Raw genomic sequence first — 21,098 nt, 5'->3', positions numbered from 1 at the left:
TATGTTTCTATGTCAGCAATCTGGCCAGCCATCGTCAAAGAAAAGGTTCTTTTCACTTAACTGGAGTGCGGTCTGTTCTTGAGAGACTACTGTCAGTGGTTCTCAAACCTTTTCATGTGAAGGACCCCCAAAATGATATGTATTTGGCCACGGACCCGCATCTCAAAATATCTAGTTCCAGGGACCACCCAGAAGCAAAATTTGAGTTACAAACGTTCGCTTTGAAAATACATATATTCAAAGATTTGCACACATTTTCACAACTTTTTCAAAAATAGCAGATCTACAAGCTCGCAGTGCGGCACTCGGTGCCGCGCTGTGAGCTTGTATATCTGCAATTTTTCACTGGTTAAAGCATTCAATAATTCTAGGCCTAAATGGGTTAAGAAAGAGATCCTTTACCTCTTCGATGATCTTGAGGCGCTTGCTGATGGGTTCCATTGATGAGGCGGGCTGCAGAAGAAAAAAAAAACAAGCCTTTTAGTCATAGTCTTTTGAATAAAATGTGATTCAGTTTTAGTAATATTTTAGTCATCTGAAATGTTTTAGTTATATTATTTAGTTATAGTGTGTGTGTGTGTGTGTGTGTGGGTCCGTGTGTGGGTCCGTGTGTGTGTGTGTGTGTGTGTGTGTGTGTGTGTGTGTGTGTGTGTGTGTGTGTGTGTGTGTGTGTGTGTGTGTGTGTCTCCCCGCATGAGAGTACAGTAACATTTCCGAAACAGGACAATGGTTATTTTACAGTTGAACATGAATGTTAGAGATGAGGCTTAGAATTAAGAGGACAAGATTCAGGTTGGGTTTAGGGTTAGGTTTAGGGCTTGACGTTATACGTTTCCCTATTTATACTTGTATTTTATACTTGCGGCAGTGTTACACACTGTATGGCTAGTTCCAATGCCATCCTAAAAACGCTGTGTCCCTTATGGCTAAATCCATGTATTGCTAACTCATTGCATGCCAGGCCCGATAGTCCCGAGATTATTTCAATGTCTTTCCCTGCCAGGCCCGATAGTCCAGAGAATTTCCCGTTTTTGAAAAAAAAGAAAAAAGAAAAATCAAAAATTGACCCCAAAAAATGTAGTAGGCATGATAGCAATCGCAAAATTGCATGTTTAACCCCCATAGCAATCCCATCTTTCAAACATGGCAGCCATCTGTTTACATTTTAGGAAAACATAATGGCTGCCATCTCATGAATGCCTGAATGGATTTCCATTCGGATTTTTTTGTTTGAAAGCTGTGAGCAATGTGGACACACGTGTTGCATTATCTAGGCATGGGTGTGCATGATCCGTGCACTATGAATTACATGGAAGTCTATGGAGACAGGGGCAGGAGAGAGTACGAAGGTATTGTTAAATGGCGGGGAATGTGTTAACCATCCGATGTCAGGGGTGTCGCACCAAATTGGGAACGCATTATTACACAGTATTTTGTACTTTAACTATTGAAAAATAGCAGACATACAAGCTCACAGCGCGGCACCGAGTGCCGCGCTGCAAGCTTGTAGATCTGCTATTTTTGAAAAATCGTGAAAATGTCTTTGAATATTTCAAATCCTTCTAATGTTTTTTTGGAAAACACGTGTTTCTATGTCAAACCTTTGACGCCCCTGTCGGTAGTTCCCCGTGGCTAGCAGGGTTGAAACTCAAGACGACAAAGTACAGGGGGAACAAACAGGGGCGTCACACCAAACTCTGGGCCCTGGGTACAAGGATTCACTGCGGGCCCCCCATGAATGTTAACTATTGAAAAATAGCAGATATACAAGCTCGCAGCGCGGCACTATCTGCTATTTTTGAAAAATCGTGAAAAATGTGTGCAAGATGTTTCTATGCCAGTGGTGCTCAAACGTTTTCATGTCAAGGACCCCGAAGATGATATGTATTTGGCCACGGACCCCCATCTCAAAATATTTAGTTCCAGGGACCCCCCCCCAGAAGCAAAATTTGAGTTATAAATGTTCGCTTAAAAATTACATATTCAAAGATTTGCACACATTTTTACGACTTTAAAAAAAATAGCAGATCTACAAGCTCACAGCGCGGCACTCGGTGCCGCGCTGTGAGCTTGTATATCTGCTATTTTTCAATAGCTAAAGTTGCTAGGGCCCCTCCACCTTGGGCCCTGGTAACTCAGTCCCACTTTCCTACCCCTCGTGACGCCCCTGGGAACAAAGACTGTGTGACACAATGAAAGGCAAGAGGAGGCCTACCTTTTCAGACTGGCTGAGCAAGAAGTGGTGGAAATGTGGGTCATTCTTGACAGGCTACAAAAAAAACAAAAAAAAAAAAAAACTCGTGAGCCAATCTCAAAGGACATGAACCGACCTAATAAAAGATAGTGGGGCAGCCGGCAGCAGAATTAAAGGATCATCTCCAAAAAGATATAAAAGAATATAGCTGAAGAAATTGTGTAAAAAGGAGCCCAAAGCAAGTAACTGCATTTAGTGCTAACCTCGCGTCACCAGGCTTTCTGGGAGAAAAGCCTGGTATTCGTTTACTAAACGGGTCGCTTGATCCGGTCTAGACCGGATGATGTCCTACTAGGGATGGGATGATATGAAAATGTCATATCACGATTATTGTGACAAAAGATATCGCGATTTACGATATTGCGATAATCAAAATCCATTGTCCTGGGGTGGAACATTTGCCAAAAAATAGCAGATCTGCAAGCTCAAAAGCTCACAACGCGTTGTGAGCTTGTAGATCGGCTATTTTTTGGGAAAGACATTTGATAGAGAGTGAAAAAAAGACTATAAAATACGTATATTATAAGTACATTTTACCATTACATAGAGGGTTTAAGTGGTACCGGATATGCAGCTTGGCAAATAAAAGGTGACTTGATCCCAGTGCATGACGGCGCACAATATCACGATACATCAATTCTCCACAATACGATTATCGTGAGTCCCATCCCTATGTCCTACGTCATTTCGTATTCAAAACGGACTACACTTTGGCCAGAACTACGAATCGGAAATCAGTTTTAACCCAGTTAGCGCATGCGCAAAACGGGGTTAAAACTGATTCCGGTTGGTAGTTCCAGCCAAAGTGTAGTCTGTCTTGAATACAAAATGACCTAGGATATCATCCGCTCTCGACCGGATCAAAAGCTCGAAATTGGAAGCGAGCCCAGGCTAATTTAAGTGCATAAATGAATATATTTATTTCAGTATTTGTTTTATGCAATTTTCTAATATTTTTTGTAAATATTTCACTTTATCTGCAATGAATCTAGAGTGTATGAAAGCTAAAATGATTTAAATTAGATTATGGTCACGATGAGATTTTCCACGATATTCTCCTTTTTGGAGATGATCCTGTAAAGCAGCTCTGACAGGTGCTGGACAACATCTTCAATCGTTGTCTTAACGCGCTCAGCTTGGAAACACGATTCCTTACGTCAGCGTTTCACTGCGAGGACATTGCTTGTGGCGTTCTGTTGATAACATTAATATTTAGAAAACGGAATGTAGGGGTTCATTGTGTTAGCATTAGACCCTCCAGAAATAACGCGGGCAAAAATCCTTGATTATGCAGACTAAAATCACTGATTACGCGGGCAAAAATCCTTGATTTTGCGATGAAATATGCAGGGTTTTATGCAAATATATATGCGGAAAAATTGCAAAAAGTTGCAAAAAATGCGAAAGGTTGTGAATTACACAAAAGATGCGAAAAATGCTGGGGTTTATGGGATTTTATGCTGTGAAATACCGGTATGCGGGTATTTCCGAAATATGCGATTATGCAGCCTTTTCTAAAATATGTGAACCCCGCATAATCTGCGGCATTTGGCAGATTATGCTGGAATTTATGCGATCACTGCACAGAAGAGAAAGCATATTAGTGCAGGCATTTACAGTTGATCACGTCCCCTCTGGCCCCAGAAGGCCTCTTCTTTTCCCATTTCCCATCCACCAAGTGTCACCAAAACAAAATAGGCCCCATTTAGATTTAAAAGGATACATATCGAGAAATCAACTCTGTACCCATAGGAATGGACCATGCGTACGTCATTGCAGAGCCAGCCGTATGCAAATCATGGGTGGAAGGGATGTGTGCCCTGTTGCGTCTCTTGACATTATGTGGCAAGCTAGCCCACTTAACCCATTTAGGCCTACGATTATTGACTGCTTTAACCAGTGAAAAATAGCAGATATACAAGCTCACAGCGCGGCACCGAGTGCCGCGCTGCGAGCTTGTAGATCTGCTATTTTTGAAAAAAGTCGTGAAAATGTGTGCAAATCTTTGAATATATGTATTTTCAAAGCGGAACGTTTGTAACTCAAATTTTGCTTCTGGGGGGGGGTCCCTGGAACTAAATATGTTGAATGGGGGTCCGTGGCCAAATAAATATCATTTTGGGGGTCCTTCACATGAAAAGGTTTGAGCACCACTGACATAGTAGTCTCTCAAGAACAGACTAACTGAGCTCCAGTTAAGTGAAAAGGACCTTTTCTTTGACGATGGCTGGCAAGATTCCTGACATAGAAACATAGGTTTTTCAAAAAAAACTTTAGAAGGATTCCAAAGACACTTATAGAATCGGGGTCAAAATTCTAATTTTCACGATTTTTCAAAAATAGCAGATCTACAAGCTCGCAGCGCGGCACTCGGTGCCGCGCTGTGAGCTTGTATATCTGCTATTTTTTAATATTTAAAGCATAAAATATCGCGTCATATTGTGTTCAGGCCTAAATGGGTTAATCAAGTTGTTTTTTGCTTTGGGTTTTACCCCTCTCCCCCCCCAACTTAGTTGTTGCCATTGGGGCCGTCACGATTATGACATTTTACATGGCAATTATTGTCACTCAAATAATTGCGATTAACGATTTAATTGTGTTTTCGTCGTTGACAATTACATTTCTGTTTGCCTTTTAGGCTTTGAAGTTGCACATGGCAGATATGACACATAACCTACATATACAAAGAAATTACTGACATATTTGACAACTTTATACTTAAAAAAGAACATTGATAATGGAAATAGCCAATCTACAAGCTCGCAACGCGTTGTGAGCTTGTAGATCTGCTATTTCCACAATTTTTGACTTAAAAAATATATATATATGCACATTTTTCAACATGGAAACGATTATGACAATTATCAAAAAGAATCGTGTTTATGTGAAATAATTGCGATTCGATGATGATGTAATAATAGTGACAGCCCTAGCTGTTGTATCCTACCGACTCACCTGCCAGTGAGGAGCCCCCACCGGGAGCACATAGAGCCTCCGTCCTACTCCTCCCACCCAACAAGCCATGTCCTCCCGGTGGGGGCTCCTCACGGGCATGTGAGCCAGTAGAACATGACAGTAGTGGCAACATAAAAATATGTTGAGAGGCCATCCTATCGGCCTGCCTAGGTGATTTGCATGTGGCTGGCTTTGCATTGGCTTTCACCAGACAGCACCTGGGTACCTAGCTCTGGTCCATAGCGTTAGTGGAGTCCCTAACGCTATGTTCCTCTACCTCCGTATTCCTTGGCAAATCCGGAAAGACCCGTCGTCTGGTCCGAAAATAACAAAAACTGTTTCGCCCCTCACCAAACCAAAGGTATCAGTGGACTAGGCCTGGGGCGGTATGGACATTTTGTTACCGCGATTACCGTCTTCCCATTTACCGCCGGTACTGCGGTAATTACCGCACCCCCGTATCTATTAATTAAGGTTCGGCGATAAGCCAAAATATTGCAATCATCTTCCCAAAAGTCGCCTCTCCACAGTGGAGAGGAGACACAGCCTGACTGCCCGAGTTATACTTCTCTGTACAGCACAGCGGGTCTGGCTTTCAAAGGAGCAGATCTACAAGCTCACAACACATCGCATCCGCGACGCGTTCTGAGCTTTTAGATCTGCACTGTCGGGTTACCATAGTAACGTAGGCTAGCTACTTGGGCTTTTCAGACACAAACAGCTGTGTGAACAAACCAGAAGAGGAAGGGTAGTCAGATCGTGTACAGTGATTCTGTAAACTCACGTCACGTCTCAACTCTCAAATCGCAGTGATTGAGTGCTGCTATATACAGGTTTTAGTTACAAGACTTGACAGAAAAGGTTATAAAATCGCCGACGCGCCGCTGGACGGAGCACAACGTGCGACGCGTGGAGAAAGTAAAATAGTTTCATTTTCGGTTTTACTCCACGCGGCCCGCGCTCCGCCAGTAATCCGTATGAATAAAAAAAGATATGCCACAACACAAGGTATGTATTAACATCCTTGTGTCGAGTGGATTACAGAGAAAGTGTATGCTGCTGCTCCGTCATAAGTTGTGCTCCGTACCCTGCTCTGTGCACTGTGTGCAGGGCGTGATTCCTAAACCCACCAGGATTGAGTTAAGACCCGCCTCACTCCTGGAAGACCTCGCGTTTCCACGAGGCGGGTCTTAACTCAAGCCTGGTGGGTTTAGGAATCACGCGTGTGCAGGTCTGTGTCTGAGTGACGTATGTGGCTTCCAACGTGTGGTACACGGCCCAGAGCAGAGCGGCATGGAACGCATGCGGTCCTCGCTTCTCCCCCGTTTTAAAACTCGCTTGTTTTCCAATAAAAAATAGACCTTTTTTTTGTCTTTTTACCGCGGTAAGCACAATGACACCGCGGTACGGCGGTACGGCGGTTACCGCCTCCAACCCTACAGTGGACAGTTGAAAGCTTACTCTACTTAGTGGACGCAGTCTGAGCCCCCCACCACACGATTAAAATACATTTCTAGGGCTAAATTAAAAATGTTCCACCGGATGGAGACACTCTTCCTGGTTGAAGACTGTTTTCACGAAACAGTGCTTCCAACGTCGCAGAGTTGAATAACACCCAATGAGACAATGCTCTGTGTAATTCGGTCCTCTGACCTGCGCAGCAGTAGCGAGTTGGGACCCTGATGGTGACGACAAATAGTGAAAAACTAGAAGAAATGGAGTCTCCATCCGGTGGAATATTTTTCATTTTGCCCTAGAAATGTATTTTAATCGTGTGGTGGGGGGCTCAGACTGCGTCCACTAAGTAGAGTAAGCTTTCAACTGTCCACTGATACCTTTGGTTTGGTGAGGGGCGAATCAGTTTTTGTTATTTTCGGACCAGACGGCGGGTCTTTCCGGATTTGCCAAGGATTTGGGATGTAGACGAGCATAGTGTTAGTGAGAACTCCACTAACGCTATGGACCAGAGCTACTGGGTATACCATCATTCTGACAAACTAGCGTTAGTGCATCCTGTTCACTCCATCACCAGTCAGTACAAGTCATGCTCCATGGTCATCAATCCTGTTTCTGTTAAAGGAGTAGTTCACTCCTAGTTCAACATTGTTTTCTCACTCAGCAGTAAACAAGTAACCAAGTAACAAGTAAATGACCAAGTGAGTCATTTCATCAGCCACAGGTTCTGCAGTGTGAACACCAACACACACACACACACACACACACACACACACACACACACACACACACACACACACACACACACACACACACACACACACACACACACACACACACACACACACACAGTAGCGGGGGCGAATCCGATACTTCCGTGACCACGAGAGCACAGGTCCGTTTCTCAGTGGTTTTGTCAACTATGAAGGTTAAATAACAAATTGAGCTCCCATGTCCCTCGCAAAAATGCGGGCAAAATGTTTGACAGCTAGGGAAATTTTCAGTCTCATTCACTTACTATACACCATACTATAAAGGAAACAATGACTCCCAAAACATCTGCTTTAAGTAGCATGTGAGCAAAAGACTGTAAAAAGTGATGACTCATCACTAAACCATAGTTTTGTTGGCCGTTTTTTAGCCCAAGGAATGTTTTTCGTGCAAAGCAAATGCTTGCAATGGATTCAGAATAATTAAAAACCCCTAGTTTGACCCCTCACATCCCATTTAAAGCAGATTTTTTTGGGAGTACGTTTTTACTTTATAGTATAGTATAAGTGAATGAGACTGAAAATGTCCCTAGCTGTCAAACATTTTGCCCGCATTTTTGCGAGGGACATGGGAGCTCAATTTGTTATTTAACTCTCAAATACCTGGAACGTGCCTGAGTCGCGTTAGATTTTAACCACTTTAACCATTATTTTATGCTTTAACTTTAGAAAAATAGCAGATATACAAGCTCACAGCGCGGCACCGAGTGCCGCGCTGCGAGCTTGCAGATCTGCTATTTTTGAAAAATCGTGAAAATGTGTGCAAGTCTATGAATATCTTTGACCCGACTTCTAAATCCTTCCTCTAAATCAGTGGTTCTCAAACTTTTTCATGTCAAGGACCCCCAAAATTACAGGTATTTAGCCACGGACCCCCATCTCAAAATATGTTGTTCCAGGGACCCCCCAGAAGCAAATATTTGATTTACAAATGTTCGCTTTTAAATGTATATATTTTCAAAGACTTGAAAAGAAAAATCATGATTTTTCAAAAAATAGCAGATCTACAAGCTCGCAGCGCGGCACTCGGTGCCGCGCTGTGAGCTTGTATATCTGCTATTTTTCAGTAGTTAAAGCAGTCAATAATCGTAGGCCTAAACGGGTTAACCTTCATATTTGACAAAGCCACTGAGAAACGGACCCTTTGCTCTCGCGGTCGCGGAAGTATCGGATTGGCCCCAACTACAGGTCAAACAGGGAGGAAAGGTCAGAGTCGGCAGCTGTGCTGCGGTGAGGTGCGGTGCGGGGAGGTGCGGTGGCCAGGGGCGTGCTGAAGCATTAGAGGGGGCAGAGGAAGAAGAAGAGAGCAGGCTGGAGGGGTGTCAGAGAAGAGGGGAGGTGGGGGTAGGGGCTGTCACGATTATTACATGATCGTCCAATCGCAATTATTTGACATAATTGTGATTCTTTTTCATAATCGTTTCCACGTTGAGAAAATCTTCATATGTTTTGTTTAAAGTAAAAAAATATAGTGGAAATAGCAGATCTACCACTAACAATGTTCTTTTTTTTAAGTATAAAGTCAAATATATCCTTCATTTCTTTGTATATTTAGGTTATGTGTCATATCTGCCATGTGCAACGTCAAAGCCTAAAAGCCAAATAGAAATGTAATTGTCAATGACAAAAACACAATTAAATCGTTAATCGCAAAAATTATATAAGTAAACATGTATCGTCATATAAAATGTCCTAATCGTGACAGCCCTGGGTGAAGGGGTTTCACCTACACTGGCTTCCCATTTGAAGGCAGAGCCGGACGCGGCCCCCAGCCTCTCAGCCGTGGACGGCTCGGGGTCTGAGTCAGTTAAGTCCTTGGAGGAGCAGGGAGGTATGGAGGTAGGTAGGGTGGAGAGAACACACATTGACATTAGAGTCAGACCCACGCCTGATTCTGTTTAACGGTCCGATGCGATCCTCAGTCCTTGCCCTAATTATTATTACTAGGGTTGGGACTCTTCAGGGTTTTAACGATTCCGGTTCCTTAGCAAAAATAGTTTTTTTTTGCAAAGCCGACCACTCAAGAGGCCTTTTGTGGTTGAGTGCGTGTCAGGCCTCAACTCAATGGGTCCCGTCAAGGGTTGAATTGGGGGGTAAGTCCCTGCAACATACAGGGGTTAAAGCCAAAAAAAAATCCCAAGACTGAAATTCATTTTCAGACCATGTCCCAATATGTGAATTTTGAAACATGGTGCGCAGACTGCGCACACCAATATTTGGGGTGTTTCCCTGAAGTTCTGAACTGCCTTCACTGAATGTTTGTGTGCCAATCCATGCTTCATTTTATAGAAGTATCTTCTTGAAGTTCTATTGCTAGTCTGGCCAATTCAAATACTCATATCTTGAAATTATAACTGCTTTTTAGTATGGAGATCACTTGACTTGTGTTTATTCTTTTTGCAGATCTGCACTGATCTCAGAAACAGCCCCTATGGAATCTTCGAGACTGAAATCAGTCCCCAGGACTGAGGACTTTAACCCCTGAACATATTAGCATAATTTCCAGGGGGATGTACCTGTACAGAAACGGGAGATAGGCTCCTGCCCTATGGGCCACAAGGCCCAGCAAGGCTCACTCTTAACTTGCAAAATAGTCAGTTACACTCGTGAATAAGCAAGTTGCAGTCCGGCGAGAGCACCAATGATTTGAGCAGCACGAGGCAACCGGCTGCACCTGACAACAGAGCTCAAGTGCTCGTCTCTGGAAGCTGGTCATTGTGCGGCCCGGGGGCCGTATGCGGACCTTTGGTTCGCTCTGACCGGCCCTTGTAGGGTTAAAGGCAAATGACTAAATAAACACATATTTATTAGGCCACGGATCTCAAAATATTTAGTTCCAGGGACCACCCAGAAGCAAAATTTGAGTTACAAACGTTTGCTTTAAAAATACATGTATTCAAAGATTTGCACACATTTTCACGACTTTTTCAAAAATAGCAGATCTACAAGCTCGCAGCGCAGCACTCGGTGCTGCGCTGTGAGCTTGTATATCTGCTATTTTTCACTGGTTAAAGCATTCAATAATTCTAGGCCTAAATGGGTTAAAGCTGCATTTCTTCTTTTTTTTTTTTTACTTTTTTTTTTATTCATGTACATATGGACGCAATGCGTACATCAGCACGTGTGTGATCATTGGATCGTTGTCTCAATAACAAGCAGGTGGTCAGACTGCTCACAAGACGACCTGCCTTACCTTACCCATCAAAAATGGCTAAAGTGGCTAAAAAAAGAAAAGTCGATGCCGAATGTCGGGTTTCGGCAAACAAAAATTTGACTGCTAAGTATTTATTTACTGAAGTCGGAGGTAAAGCCGAGTGTTTAGTTTGCGGGGAGCACATCTTGTGGGGAGCGCTGCTTTTCTGTCCGGCCCTCCACAACATTTTCTGTTGTTCATGTGGCCCCATGGAAAAGAATAATTGCCTAAAGGGTGGAGAACGGTTGATAATCACTGCTTTAAGTCTCTCTTTGAACAAAGACTACCACAGATTGAAGCTTATACATAATTTGACCCACAACAATAATGATCACCAATGCCTGACTGATGACCGACTCCAATGTTCCACTGACCTTCTCTGATGGGTCCTTGAGTGCACTGAGGTCGTCATCATCTTCCTCCAGGATCTTCAGTGGCTTGCTGACAGCCTTCTTGCCTTTGCCTTCTCCCTTGCCTTCTGAATTCTACAATAAAAGCATGTCATACCTTCATTGTTAAATTACATGCAGCGGTGGTCGAGTGGCTTTCAAACATTTTAAATGTAAACATTATTCAAAATGTCTCCCCGCCAGACCCTTTCCCAGAAAGAGAGTGTGTTTTCTGCTGGTGTTTCAGTCCGAGTGTATCAAAGGGTGCGTTCGGAAATGCGCACCGGGTGTGGTTAGGTTATTAGGGTTAGGTTTTAGGCAAAGTTTTACTGAGGTTAAGGTTAAGGTTAGGTTTAGGCACTCACTACACTGAGCACACACCCGGTGCGCATTTTCGAACGCACCCTTTGATACACTCGGACTGCAGAAAACACTCTCCCTTCCCAGAAAATAGCAGACCATCACCTACAAGCTCACAACACGTCCCAACGCATAGCCAAAGTACAAATGGAGTTAAAGTGGCTAAACTTCAATACTATGCAAACGTGAGTGCATCTGCATTGTAATGACAGGGAAACTAAAACCATTATCATTATTATTATTATTATTACTTCTTCTCATTGATTATTGATATCATATCTAACAGAACACAACTCTGTTAGTCAACTATGAAGTCATGTACACTTTTATAAACCAAAAGAACCAGCCATTTCGGCAACAATATTTAGCCCATTAGAACGGGTACAAATTATTGTGTATCATTATTTTGTGCTTTAACGATTGAAAAATAGCAGATACAAGCTCACAGCGCAGCACAGAGTGCCGCGCTGCGAGCTTGTATATCTGCTATTCTTCACTTGTTAAACCATTCAATAATTCTAGGCCTAAATGGGTTAGTATAAAGGGAAGTAGGGAGGGGGCCACTAGTCCGGGTAGCTCAGTCGGTAGAGCTCTCGCCTTTGGACCACAAGGTCATGGGTTTGATCGTGAGCACCGCCAACTCAGCGTTATGTGGCAAGTCGTGCGGTAAAAACAGGGACCTGATGGTAGGTGTGGTGCTCCACCTCTCTAGTCCATCTCCCAGGGGTCTAGACCAGTGGTTCTCAACCTGTGGGTAGGGACCCTAAAATTATTATTTTTTTTTGGGGGGGGGGGGGGGGTCCCCAGATGATTAACGTAGTGGTTTCTCACTCAACAGTAAACAAACCAACATAAAGTTTAAGTGTGTAGAGAGTATATGCCCGTTTCTAAAGTGACAATTTAAGGACTTATTAATACCTCTAAAATGAGGCAGAAATTGCGAAAATAGACGATCTACATGCTCACAACGTAGATCTGCTATTTTCACAATAGAACGGTAATATACAAAGTGTAATGCCTCAACTCTTAGTGCTCGCAGCGCGGGCCGTTGTGAGCTTGGAGATCTGCTCTTTTTGGCAAAGAGGTTTAGTGTAGAGGGGGGAAACGTGTAGAGGGGAAAGAGTGCTGACAGAAGTGCAGAAGTATTGACGGTTCAAGTGGTTAAATATCTATATATCTATATATTAGGGCATTCACCAAATATTCAAACATTCGAATATCAAAGTCACTATTCGACGTTGTTCACTGAAGTCGAATATTAGCTTTATTTTTTATTGTTTTCTCTTTAAAAAAGATATAGTTTATAAAGCTTGGCTAGATAGGAAGTCATAAGAATGAGTTGTCACTGCCCCTGGTGGATTAATTTGTTAATGCTCTATACCAGGGGTTCTCAAACCTTTTTAGGCTGTGACCCCCAAAATAAACATATTTGAACTTTGTAGGTATTACATTTAATGTGGCTCGGTTCTGCAGATAAATATTGTGAAACTAGCAGATCTATGCGAGGCGTTGTGAGCATGTAGATCAGCTATTTTCACAATGTTCGCCTCTTGCTTACTTAATATTTGACAGTTTGGCCAGTCCTGTTGAATATTCGACTATTCAAATACTTTGAGGTCGAGTAATTCGAATACTAAAAATCACTATTCGTGAATACCCTAGTATATATAAGACTCCATCTATCTATATAACCCTACATAAAAGTGGAGTGTGAATGGGCCCTTAACAGCAAGATGTTTTGGCACCTGCTCTTTGCCCTTGGCCTTCTTTAGGAAGTCCTCCACCGCATCCACCGCCTGCTGGAAGCGTTTGCCTTTATTGATCTTGATCATCTCCTCTTTGTGGGGGTGGTAGGGCTTCAGCTGCTCCACTTTGATCCATGCACTGCGGACACACACACACACACACACACACACACACACACACACACACACACACACACACACACACACACACACACACACACACACACACACACACACACACACACACACACACCGAACAAAACACGGATTATGTTGGAGCAGGGGCGTCAATTGGGTATGGCAGGGGTATGCAGCTGCCATACCCTGGGTCCAGGGGGGGAATAAAAGTTACTTTTAACCCATTCAGGCCGGGTACACATTTTATTGTATGGGAGGGGCTTACAGTACATGTACAGTATGTTGCAACATATTTGTTTTTGTAGGCTAAATTCTGATTTAGGCCTAACTATAGGTTAGGCCTAAATGGGTTAAATATAAATCCATGAATGTCTCTTTGTCTATCTGTGCTGGTTATTATGTTGTTAAATTACAGTAAAATAACTACAAATGCTAAATTTAACACCATGGTCACTTTAACAAGGTATTATAATTATATTCTCCACACTTTTATTCTCCCCATCTTGACAAAATGGTATATTCCCAGGTTCCGCAGGTCAGCTGCACAGGTGCAATGCATTATTGTTAATTGTGGCACATTTACTACTGTATATTATGCCAAGTTTAGCTGCACTTGAACAACCATTCCAGGCTGCCATATCCAGCCCAAGAAACCGTAGAAACTAGGGGAAAAAATAAAAGTGTATTCTTAAAATAAATGTATCATGCCTGTTGCTAAGGTATGGCAACATGACTGGTGTCTTGCACGCACGCGAAGGCGCGCGTGCAAGACACCAGTCATGTTGCCATACCTTAGCTTTTTCTGAACTGACTCCACTGTGTTGGAGGTTTGCACCGTATACCAGGGAGCAACAACTAGGCCTGTAACAATTACTACATAATCGTCTAATCGCAATTATTTGTCATAATCGCAATTATTTGTCATAATCGCAATTATTTTGGGATAATCGTCATTATCGTTGAAAAATGTTTATACATGTTCAAACATTTAAAAAATAGTGGAAATAGCAGATCTACATAACAGCCAAACAGAAAGTGTCAACGATAAAAACACAATTAAATTGCTAATCGCAATTATTTGAGTGACAATTAATCGTCATGTAAAATGTCATAATCGTGACAGCCCTAGGCCAGCCACAATTACTACATGGTGGCAATTATTTGAGATAATTGCAATTATTTCGCCAAATATTTTCCCATGTTGAAAAATGTTCTGATATTTTCAAATCATTAAAGTTATTAAAGGAGCTATAGTCAACTTTTTCTTGAAAAACGGATGCTAAATAAGAAAACGGATGCTAAAATAAAAATAATGTTTCGAAAATATTGTATAAAGAAATAAGCTTCATATATGCGTTTCTATTCCAAAATGACCACAAAAAGCGTGAAATAATGATAAAATAATCATTTTGGCCATTGTCAGACTGACACTTTGTTTACATTCTAGTCTATAGACTAGGATGTAAACAAAGTGTCGGCCCTACAATGAAAAAGTTGACTATAGCTCCTTTAAATATGTCAGTCAGTTATTTGATTTGTCATATCTACCCCTGGGTTAACGAAGCCTAAAAGCCAAATAAGTGTAAAAAGAAAAGTGTATTTTTTATTCATATAATCCCATGTTCAATGACAGAAACGCCATGAAATCGTTGAATCACAATCATGTGTGTGACAAGTAATGGTCAATTAAAATGTCTCATGATGGTGACAGCTCCAGCGACAGAGCATTTAGGGTGTGACATTTAGAAGAGCTACTTACTGGTCTTCGGTACCAAAGAATTTAACAAAATGGCATTTTTTGCCTCTTGGCTTTTTCAGGTCCTTGGGAGGGCTGACAACCTAGACAGACAGACGACAGATACACAATATTAACAACAAGGTTTGGTCGTAAAGCACTTCACAGGTTTCCCACACATCTTTACCAATTAAGCTTCAAAACTTTTCCAATATTTAACCAGATTTCCAGGACTATATTACAACAATTCAGCTCAATAACGAGTCGCTTACTCCTACGCACAATGCCTAAAGACAGGTAGTGTATGCCAGTGGTTCTAAACCTTTTCAGGCCGTGACCCCCGAAATAATCATGTTTGAAGAGAGTTGAGGAATTTTGTATAACACGGTTTTATTGTGAAAATTGCCGATCTACATGCTCACAACGCCTCACAACGCTGCATGTATATCTGCTATTTTCACAATTTCTGCCTCTGATATTTGAAAATTTGGCAAATGTTTAATTTGTAATTTCAGAGGTATTAACAAAATCAATAACCAAAGACAATGCATAGCTATTTTTTCCAGGACCTTCCAGGACCCTTGATCAATTCCAAAACCTTTCCAGTACTGGAAAAATATTTTCCTAATTTCAAAATATTTCCAGGAATTTCATGACCGTGGGAACCCTGAGTGCACTTTTCAAAATAGGTTTACACTTGTACTTTACAGCAATGTTCAAGGTCTCCCCCATTAACTCTGTCAGTGTACAAAGGGGTCCATTTGGTTCCATCTGTACACTGTCAGAGTTACAGACTTGTAAAGGTCCATTTAGAACCCCCCAAGAAACCTCGAGTCGCTAGAATCCACTTTTGAGAACCAGTGCTTTACAGAGCAAGATAAAAGCAACAAGATATCAGTAAGAATTGAAACAGCAAAGTAAAAACCATAGTAATACTGCCAATGTGTCTTAACTCGTTTGTTTTTTTTTTACTTGTAAACATCAGATAAAAAACGAGTAGTATATCAGAAAACAAGTTAAGACACACTGACAGTACATTTGGATTAGCCTACTATTGATAGTATTTACCACTGACGACAGTATTACAACTAATGATAGATAAAGTCGACGCAAGTTCATGTCTCTCACCTTTCCTGGCCATGGAGGGTACCGACCAAGCTTCCCCCTGGAAAAACAATGACTCAACATCAATTCATGTGTTTGTTTGATTATTGACTGGTCTTTTAATCATCACCAATCATCATGTAATGACAGTGACACTCTCCCTGTCTCTTCAGCTCTTTTAGGGGGTCTTTATACCAGGACGATTGGAAACGCTGCCGGTCTCGTTTTGGATTTATTACCCAAAAAACGTCGCGTTTACACCTTGTTGTTGGTTCGTTTTTCTGTGTTTATACTACAAGTTGACAACGCATGAATTCAAGCAAAATGTGTCATGTTCCCAGCCTACATAGGCCTATACTGTGTATTTACCCTTCAACTATAAAATATAGGCCTATATTGTTTTTAATGAGACATGCTTTGTAATTAGGCTATGCTCCCAAATCCATATTATTATCATCTGTTCGCATATTCAATGAGTCCCGCAAAAGGAGGTTTTTAGCGAGGTGAAGTGAAACACCAACAAAAGTCACCTGGAAGATGAAGGTCGGAACATTTATAGCCTATGGAGCATATTTCTGGACATTATCTACGGCCGGGGATGGGCTATATTAAGTGAGTTCTGTCTTCTAGCTGCAACACAGAAGTATAACGCACCATGCGAGGCAACTAACGGAGTAGGCTAGCCTACAGAGGCACATATGGGTATGGTAGTCTACCATAGGCTACCTTGATTACAAGGGAAAATAATAAAATGTACTTCTTAAAATAAATTCATCATGCCTGTTGCTAAGTATTAATAAACTAACGGAATAAATTAATGAACTGACGCCATACGCCACTGGCAGTCTGTTATTTCACTGGAAGTCACAATCATAGCCTTCCGTTATGGCTTTAAGTAAATTGCCTAGTTTGGAAGCAACATGCGTGCCTTAAGAGGAGGCTAGACGCACTGGAGAGAAAAAGCGACATGATTTCTTTGACTGGAGGAGAGGGAGCGAGGATATGGAGGAAGTTTTTGTGATGGTCTCTGACTGACTGGACAGTTATGTTTATTCTGTCTGTCTGTCTGTCTGTCTGTCTGTCTGTCTGTCTGTCAGCAAGACTCAGCATATTACAATAACTCACTCATTACCTGAAGTCCGCTGCGTCTGTGATGTGGCGCGGTGCATGAAGAATTACTCCAGTATTTTTTGGTGAGAAGTTGAAAAAGGGGGACGCAAAATAGTCATTAATCATAGCTTTGCTTAGAATGGAATACCATAGCCTAATGGTTTAATTTAACTTTGCGGAGAGGAGAGCTGTTGCAACTCCGACAGGCCAGCTAGGGTACCAGCCCAGGTGCGACGACTTGTGCGTAATTAGACATTTTTAAAAGGCTTTCATATAGACTACTCCTGACATTTTTCAAATGAGGTTTGTGCTAATAGATCACTGGGCTATTTTCTGGGTTTTAATTAGGCCTACAACAACACAAATAATAATAATACATTTTCGGTTAGTCTGACAGACTGACACTTATATGCAGCAGGGGAAGGGGAGCAGAGGAGGGGGTGCTATGACATCATCGCACTCTCCCTCACGGCCGAATTCCGAGATTACACCGTTGCGAAACTGATGCGAAACCGCAGAAATGCACTTTCAGAGCCGAATTCGGAAAAGTATCGGTTAGGGTCATGAAACCGCGTCTCCGTGTGTCAAAATGGCCGAATCAATAGTAAAAACTATCGTCTACAAAAAAATCGACCTCATGTAATGACCCCCTTAATGAACAGAAAATATACATTTCCAGGTAGGTAGGTGACAAACATTCAGCCAATCAGGAGAGAGTAGTATTTATCACAGCTTACATTTTTAAATTGTTCCAGTTCCAATGTCTGCTCATTTCTTTGTCTCATCACTTCCAATTTCACTTCTTTAAGCTGTATCCTGTCTGAGTTATCAATCCTGATTGGGTAAAACTGGTATCCCGGAATGAAAATGTTATTTCTGTTTAATAAAGAGCTGAAAAGACGTGGAGAGTGAAGACTCCTGTTACTGTACAAACACTATATAGCAATGATTACTATCACACTATACAGTTATTTAATTAACACTAACATATTCTAACCAAAGAAAATCACTTGCCCTACCTCCAAGTGGCACAAGTTAACACACCATCACATTCACAAGTCCAAGCAGAACAACTACTGTAACTCATGTCACTGTACTGAAATATACTAATCACAGTAGTACAAGTAACAGATGCACACGTCCCTGTAAAAGACTGTAATGTTACTTTAGTTCAGGGGTCTTCAAAGTTTTCAGGCAAAGGACCCCTTAGTTGAGAGACCCCCACAATCTGTTCAACAGTTTCATTGTTTGACAGCACAATCAACAGTGTATTTTGGATTCATGTTAGTGTGTGTTTTCAGATATTTAACCACTTGAACGGTCAAGTCAATACTTAATTAACTTGACCTTTCACTGTCCTTAATCTGCTATTTCCCAGAGATAGAAATGCCATTAAAAATGGGGGTCTGTAGCCCTAATACACATCAAATTGGGGGTCCTTGAAACTAAAATGGTTGGAAATCACTCATATAAGAGCCGTAAAAAACCCTCTCTTATGGGGGTCCTTGTGGCATATCTTTTCAAACGGGAGTCTGCGGGCTATATGAGTTAATTTGGGGGGGGGTCCTTGAAATGGAATAGTTTGAGAACCACTGCTTTAGCGAAATGCACTCTCTGCTGCTTTACAAGTACACACAGCAGCAGCTGTCAGATGACCATAACGTTACTGTGACAGTGTCATGAGTGTCTGTTCGGCTACTTCATTGGTTCTCAAACTTTTTCATGTCAAGGACCCTCAAATTGACACTTATTATTCTCCCACAGAGCCCCATTTGAAAAGAGATGCCAGGGACCCCCATATGCCAGGGACCCCCATATAATATAAGAGAAGATTTTTACGGCTCTAGCAGTGATCCTGAATCATTTTCATTTCAAGGACCCCCATGTTTGACATGGGCTACGGACCCCCATTTAATGGCATTTCTATCTCTGGGACCCCAATTCATAATAAAATCAATGTTCATTTAACCCAGAGAGTGTACAAATGGAACCAAAATGTGGCCCCATTTGTACACTGAGTTACAGAGCCTTAAGGGTCCATTTAGTTCCTAACTATCATTTAGCTGGGGACTCCCTGGAACTCCCTCAAGGACGCCTGGGGGTCCCCGGACCCCCACTTAGAGAACCAAAGGGCTCCATAACAAACGGCAGATGGCTGCAAACTGGCTCTAGCCTGTTCCATGCCTCGTAGTTGTGTCGTAGTATCATGTCGGTGTCGGGGGCAGGAAAACATAACAGATATACAAGGTATATACAGATATACAACGCGACGAGTTGTTAGCTTGTATATCAGTTATTTTGTTTACCATTGTATTCTTGTGTTTGTGTGTGTTTTGGGCCCCTGGGTGCGGTGGGGAGATACAGTATATTTGCATTAGCTCCCCCCGCTAGCCGCCGTGCTAACGCTGGAGTGATGTGTAGAGCTGGGACGTTCGAGAACGAATCGAGTCTTTTGAACGGCTCCTTGAAATGAACGATGGGATCCGGTTCGCAGTATAGGGAGCCGTTCCTTTCTAATGAACACTGTTCATTGAGAATAATGTAAGTACTTTTTACACCACTGTTTATGAACAGTGGTGTAAAAAGTACTCAAATTCTTTACTTAACTAAAAGTATCTCTGCCACAAGTAGAAGTTCGGAATTAGAATGTACTTGAGTAAAAGTACAAATGCAGTGGTATCAAAATGTACCGAAAGTACCAATAGTAGAAAGTGCTCATTATGCAGAATGTCCCATTTCACAGGTTTTCCAATGAATACAATACAAAAATCTTTTGAAAATAGCAGATCAGCTTGTAGATTGGCTATTTTCAAATGGCGGAAATGTATATAGGGTTGAAGTGATTTGTAATAGAGCATCGCAGCGGAAGTGGTTTACTGGTGCCACTTAAAAATCGTCATACATTTTCCCCATAGACTTTTACAAACATATGTATAACCATTATGTTAAGCCTAGAACCAAGCCATCCAGGATGGCAGTGAATCGTGACCATAAAACCTTTGATCCTATGTGAAAGTATATTTTAATATTAAATTATTTCATATAATACATTTAATAACTACCCTTAAAATGTCCTTTTCATAGACACAAAGGTTGTATGGTCATGATTCACTGCCATCCTGGATGGCTTGGTTCTAGGCTTCAGATAAATGTTTTTGTAAAAGTCTATGGGGAAAATGAATGGCGATGTTTAAGTGGCACCAGTAAACCACTTCCGCTGCGATGCTCTATTATAATCTAAATCTACAAAGCAACTAAATGAGCCATTCTTTTGAACGGTTCTTTGACAGGAACGGATTCCAGAGATCCGGGCTCACTTCAAAGAGCCATAAATCCCATCTCTAGTGATGTGTACACCGGCCCTAGACGCGCTATTTACACCAACAAACACGTCACAATACGCCGTGCAAACCAGCGGAATGGCAGCTATCCACATAAACTCTGGTTAAAAGTCGTTCGCGTGTGGTTTGAGTGTTTAATGGAGCGTGTTGTCGTCTCACCAGACCAGATCGCCGATCCTCAGATGCACAACAGTCGCCATCTTAACAACTTTTTTTTCACAACAGGAGTAGAGACGTACGTCGTCGCACTGAATCTAGGAGGAAAACACACCCACCACCACCAGACTGTATGGTCACATGGTGCCGTGTCACGTGGCCCCTGAGCCATGCGCGCAGTGCGCGAGTTGCGCCGAAACGGGTGACTTGTAGAATCCCGTGACTCTGTTGTGAGATGGAATTTCTTCGCTTTTTCTTTGATTTCTTCATGAAATGGCTTAACAAAAATATTGCGTTTTGTTTTTAATTCATGAAAAAATTATATATTTTTTAGAATGTTTATTGAAAATGTTTTGAATTAAAAAGAATGTAGGAATTTCTAGGAAACCAACA

The 21,098-nt window shown here is 41.9% G+C and overlaps 1 protein-coding gene across 6 annotated transcripts in view; it reads right to left on the bottom strand.

The window, feature by feature from the left end:
• glyr1 (glyoxylate reductase 1 homolog (Arabidopsis)) overlaps positions 1-20,759 on the bottom strand; it is a 47,947-nt gene extending 27,188 nt beyond the window's left edge. For 2 of the 6 annotated variants that reach the window (XM_080725125.1, XM_080725127.1), the window contains exons 1-8: positions 20,709-20,759; positions 16,123-16,159; positions 15,019-15,098; positions 13,122-13,260; positions 11,002-11,112; positions 9,165-9,248; positions 2,216-2,269; positions 403-453 (exon numbers count right to left, since the gene is read on the bottom strand). In XM_080725125.1, the coding sequence (XP_080581251.1) occupies positions 403-453; positions 2,216-2,269; positions 9,165-9,248; positions 11,002-11,112; positions 13,122-13,260; positions 15,019-15,098; positions 16,123-16,159; positions 20,709-20,749 (597 nt within the window). In that variant the 5' untranslated portion in view covers positions 20,750-20,759. Of the gene's footprint in view, positions 1-402; positions 454-2,215; positions 2,270-9,164; positions 9,249-11,001; positions 11,113-13,121; positions 13,261-15,018; positions 15,099-16,122; positions 16,160-17,945; positions 18,047-20,708 lie in introns of those variants that run through there. The other 4 variants (XM_080725126.1, XM_080725128.1, XM_080725129.1 and 1 more) reach the window with 4 other exon arrangements.
• Positions 20,760-21,098: the final 339 nt, after the last annotated feature.

The sequence above is a fragment of the Nannobrachium achirus genome (genome assembly GCF_963921795.1).
Source record: "Nannobrachium achirus genome assembly, chromosome: 4".
NCBI lineage: Eukaryota > Metazoa > Chordata > Actinopteri > Myctophiformes > Myctophidae > Nannobrachium > Nannobrachium achirus.
The sequence above is the reverse complement of the archived record's forward strand: the minus strand, read 5'-3'. Positions and strand labels throughout refer to the sequence as shown.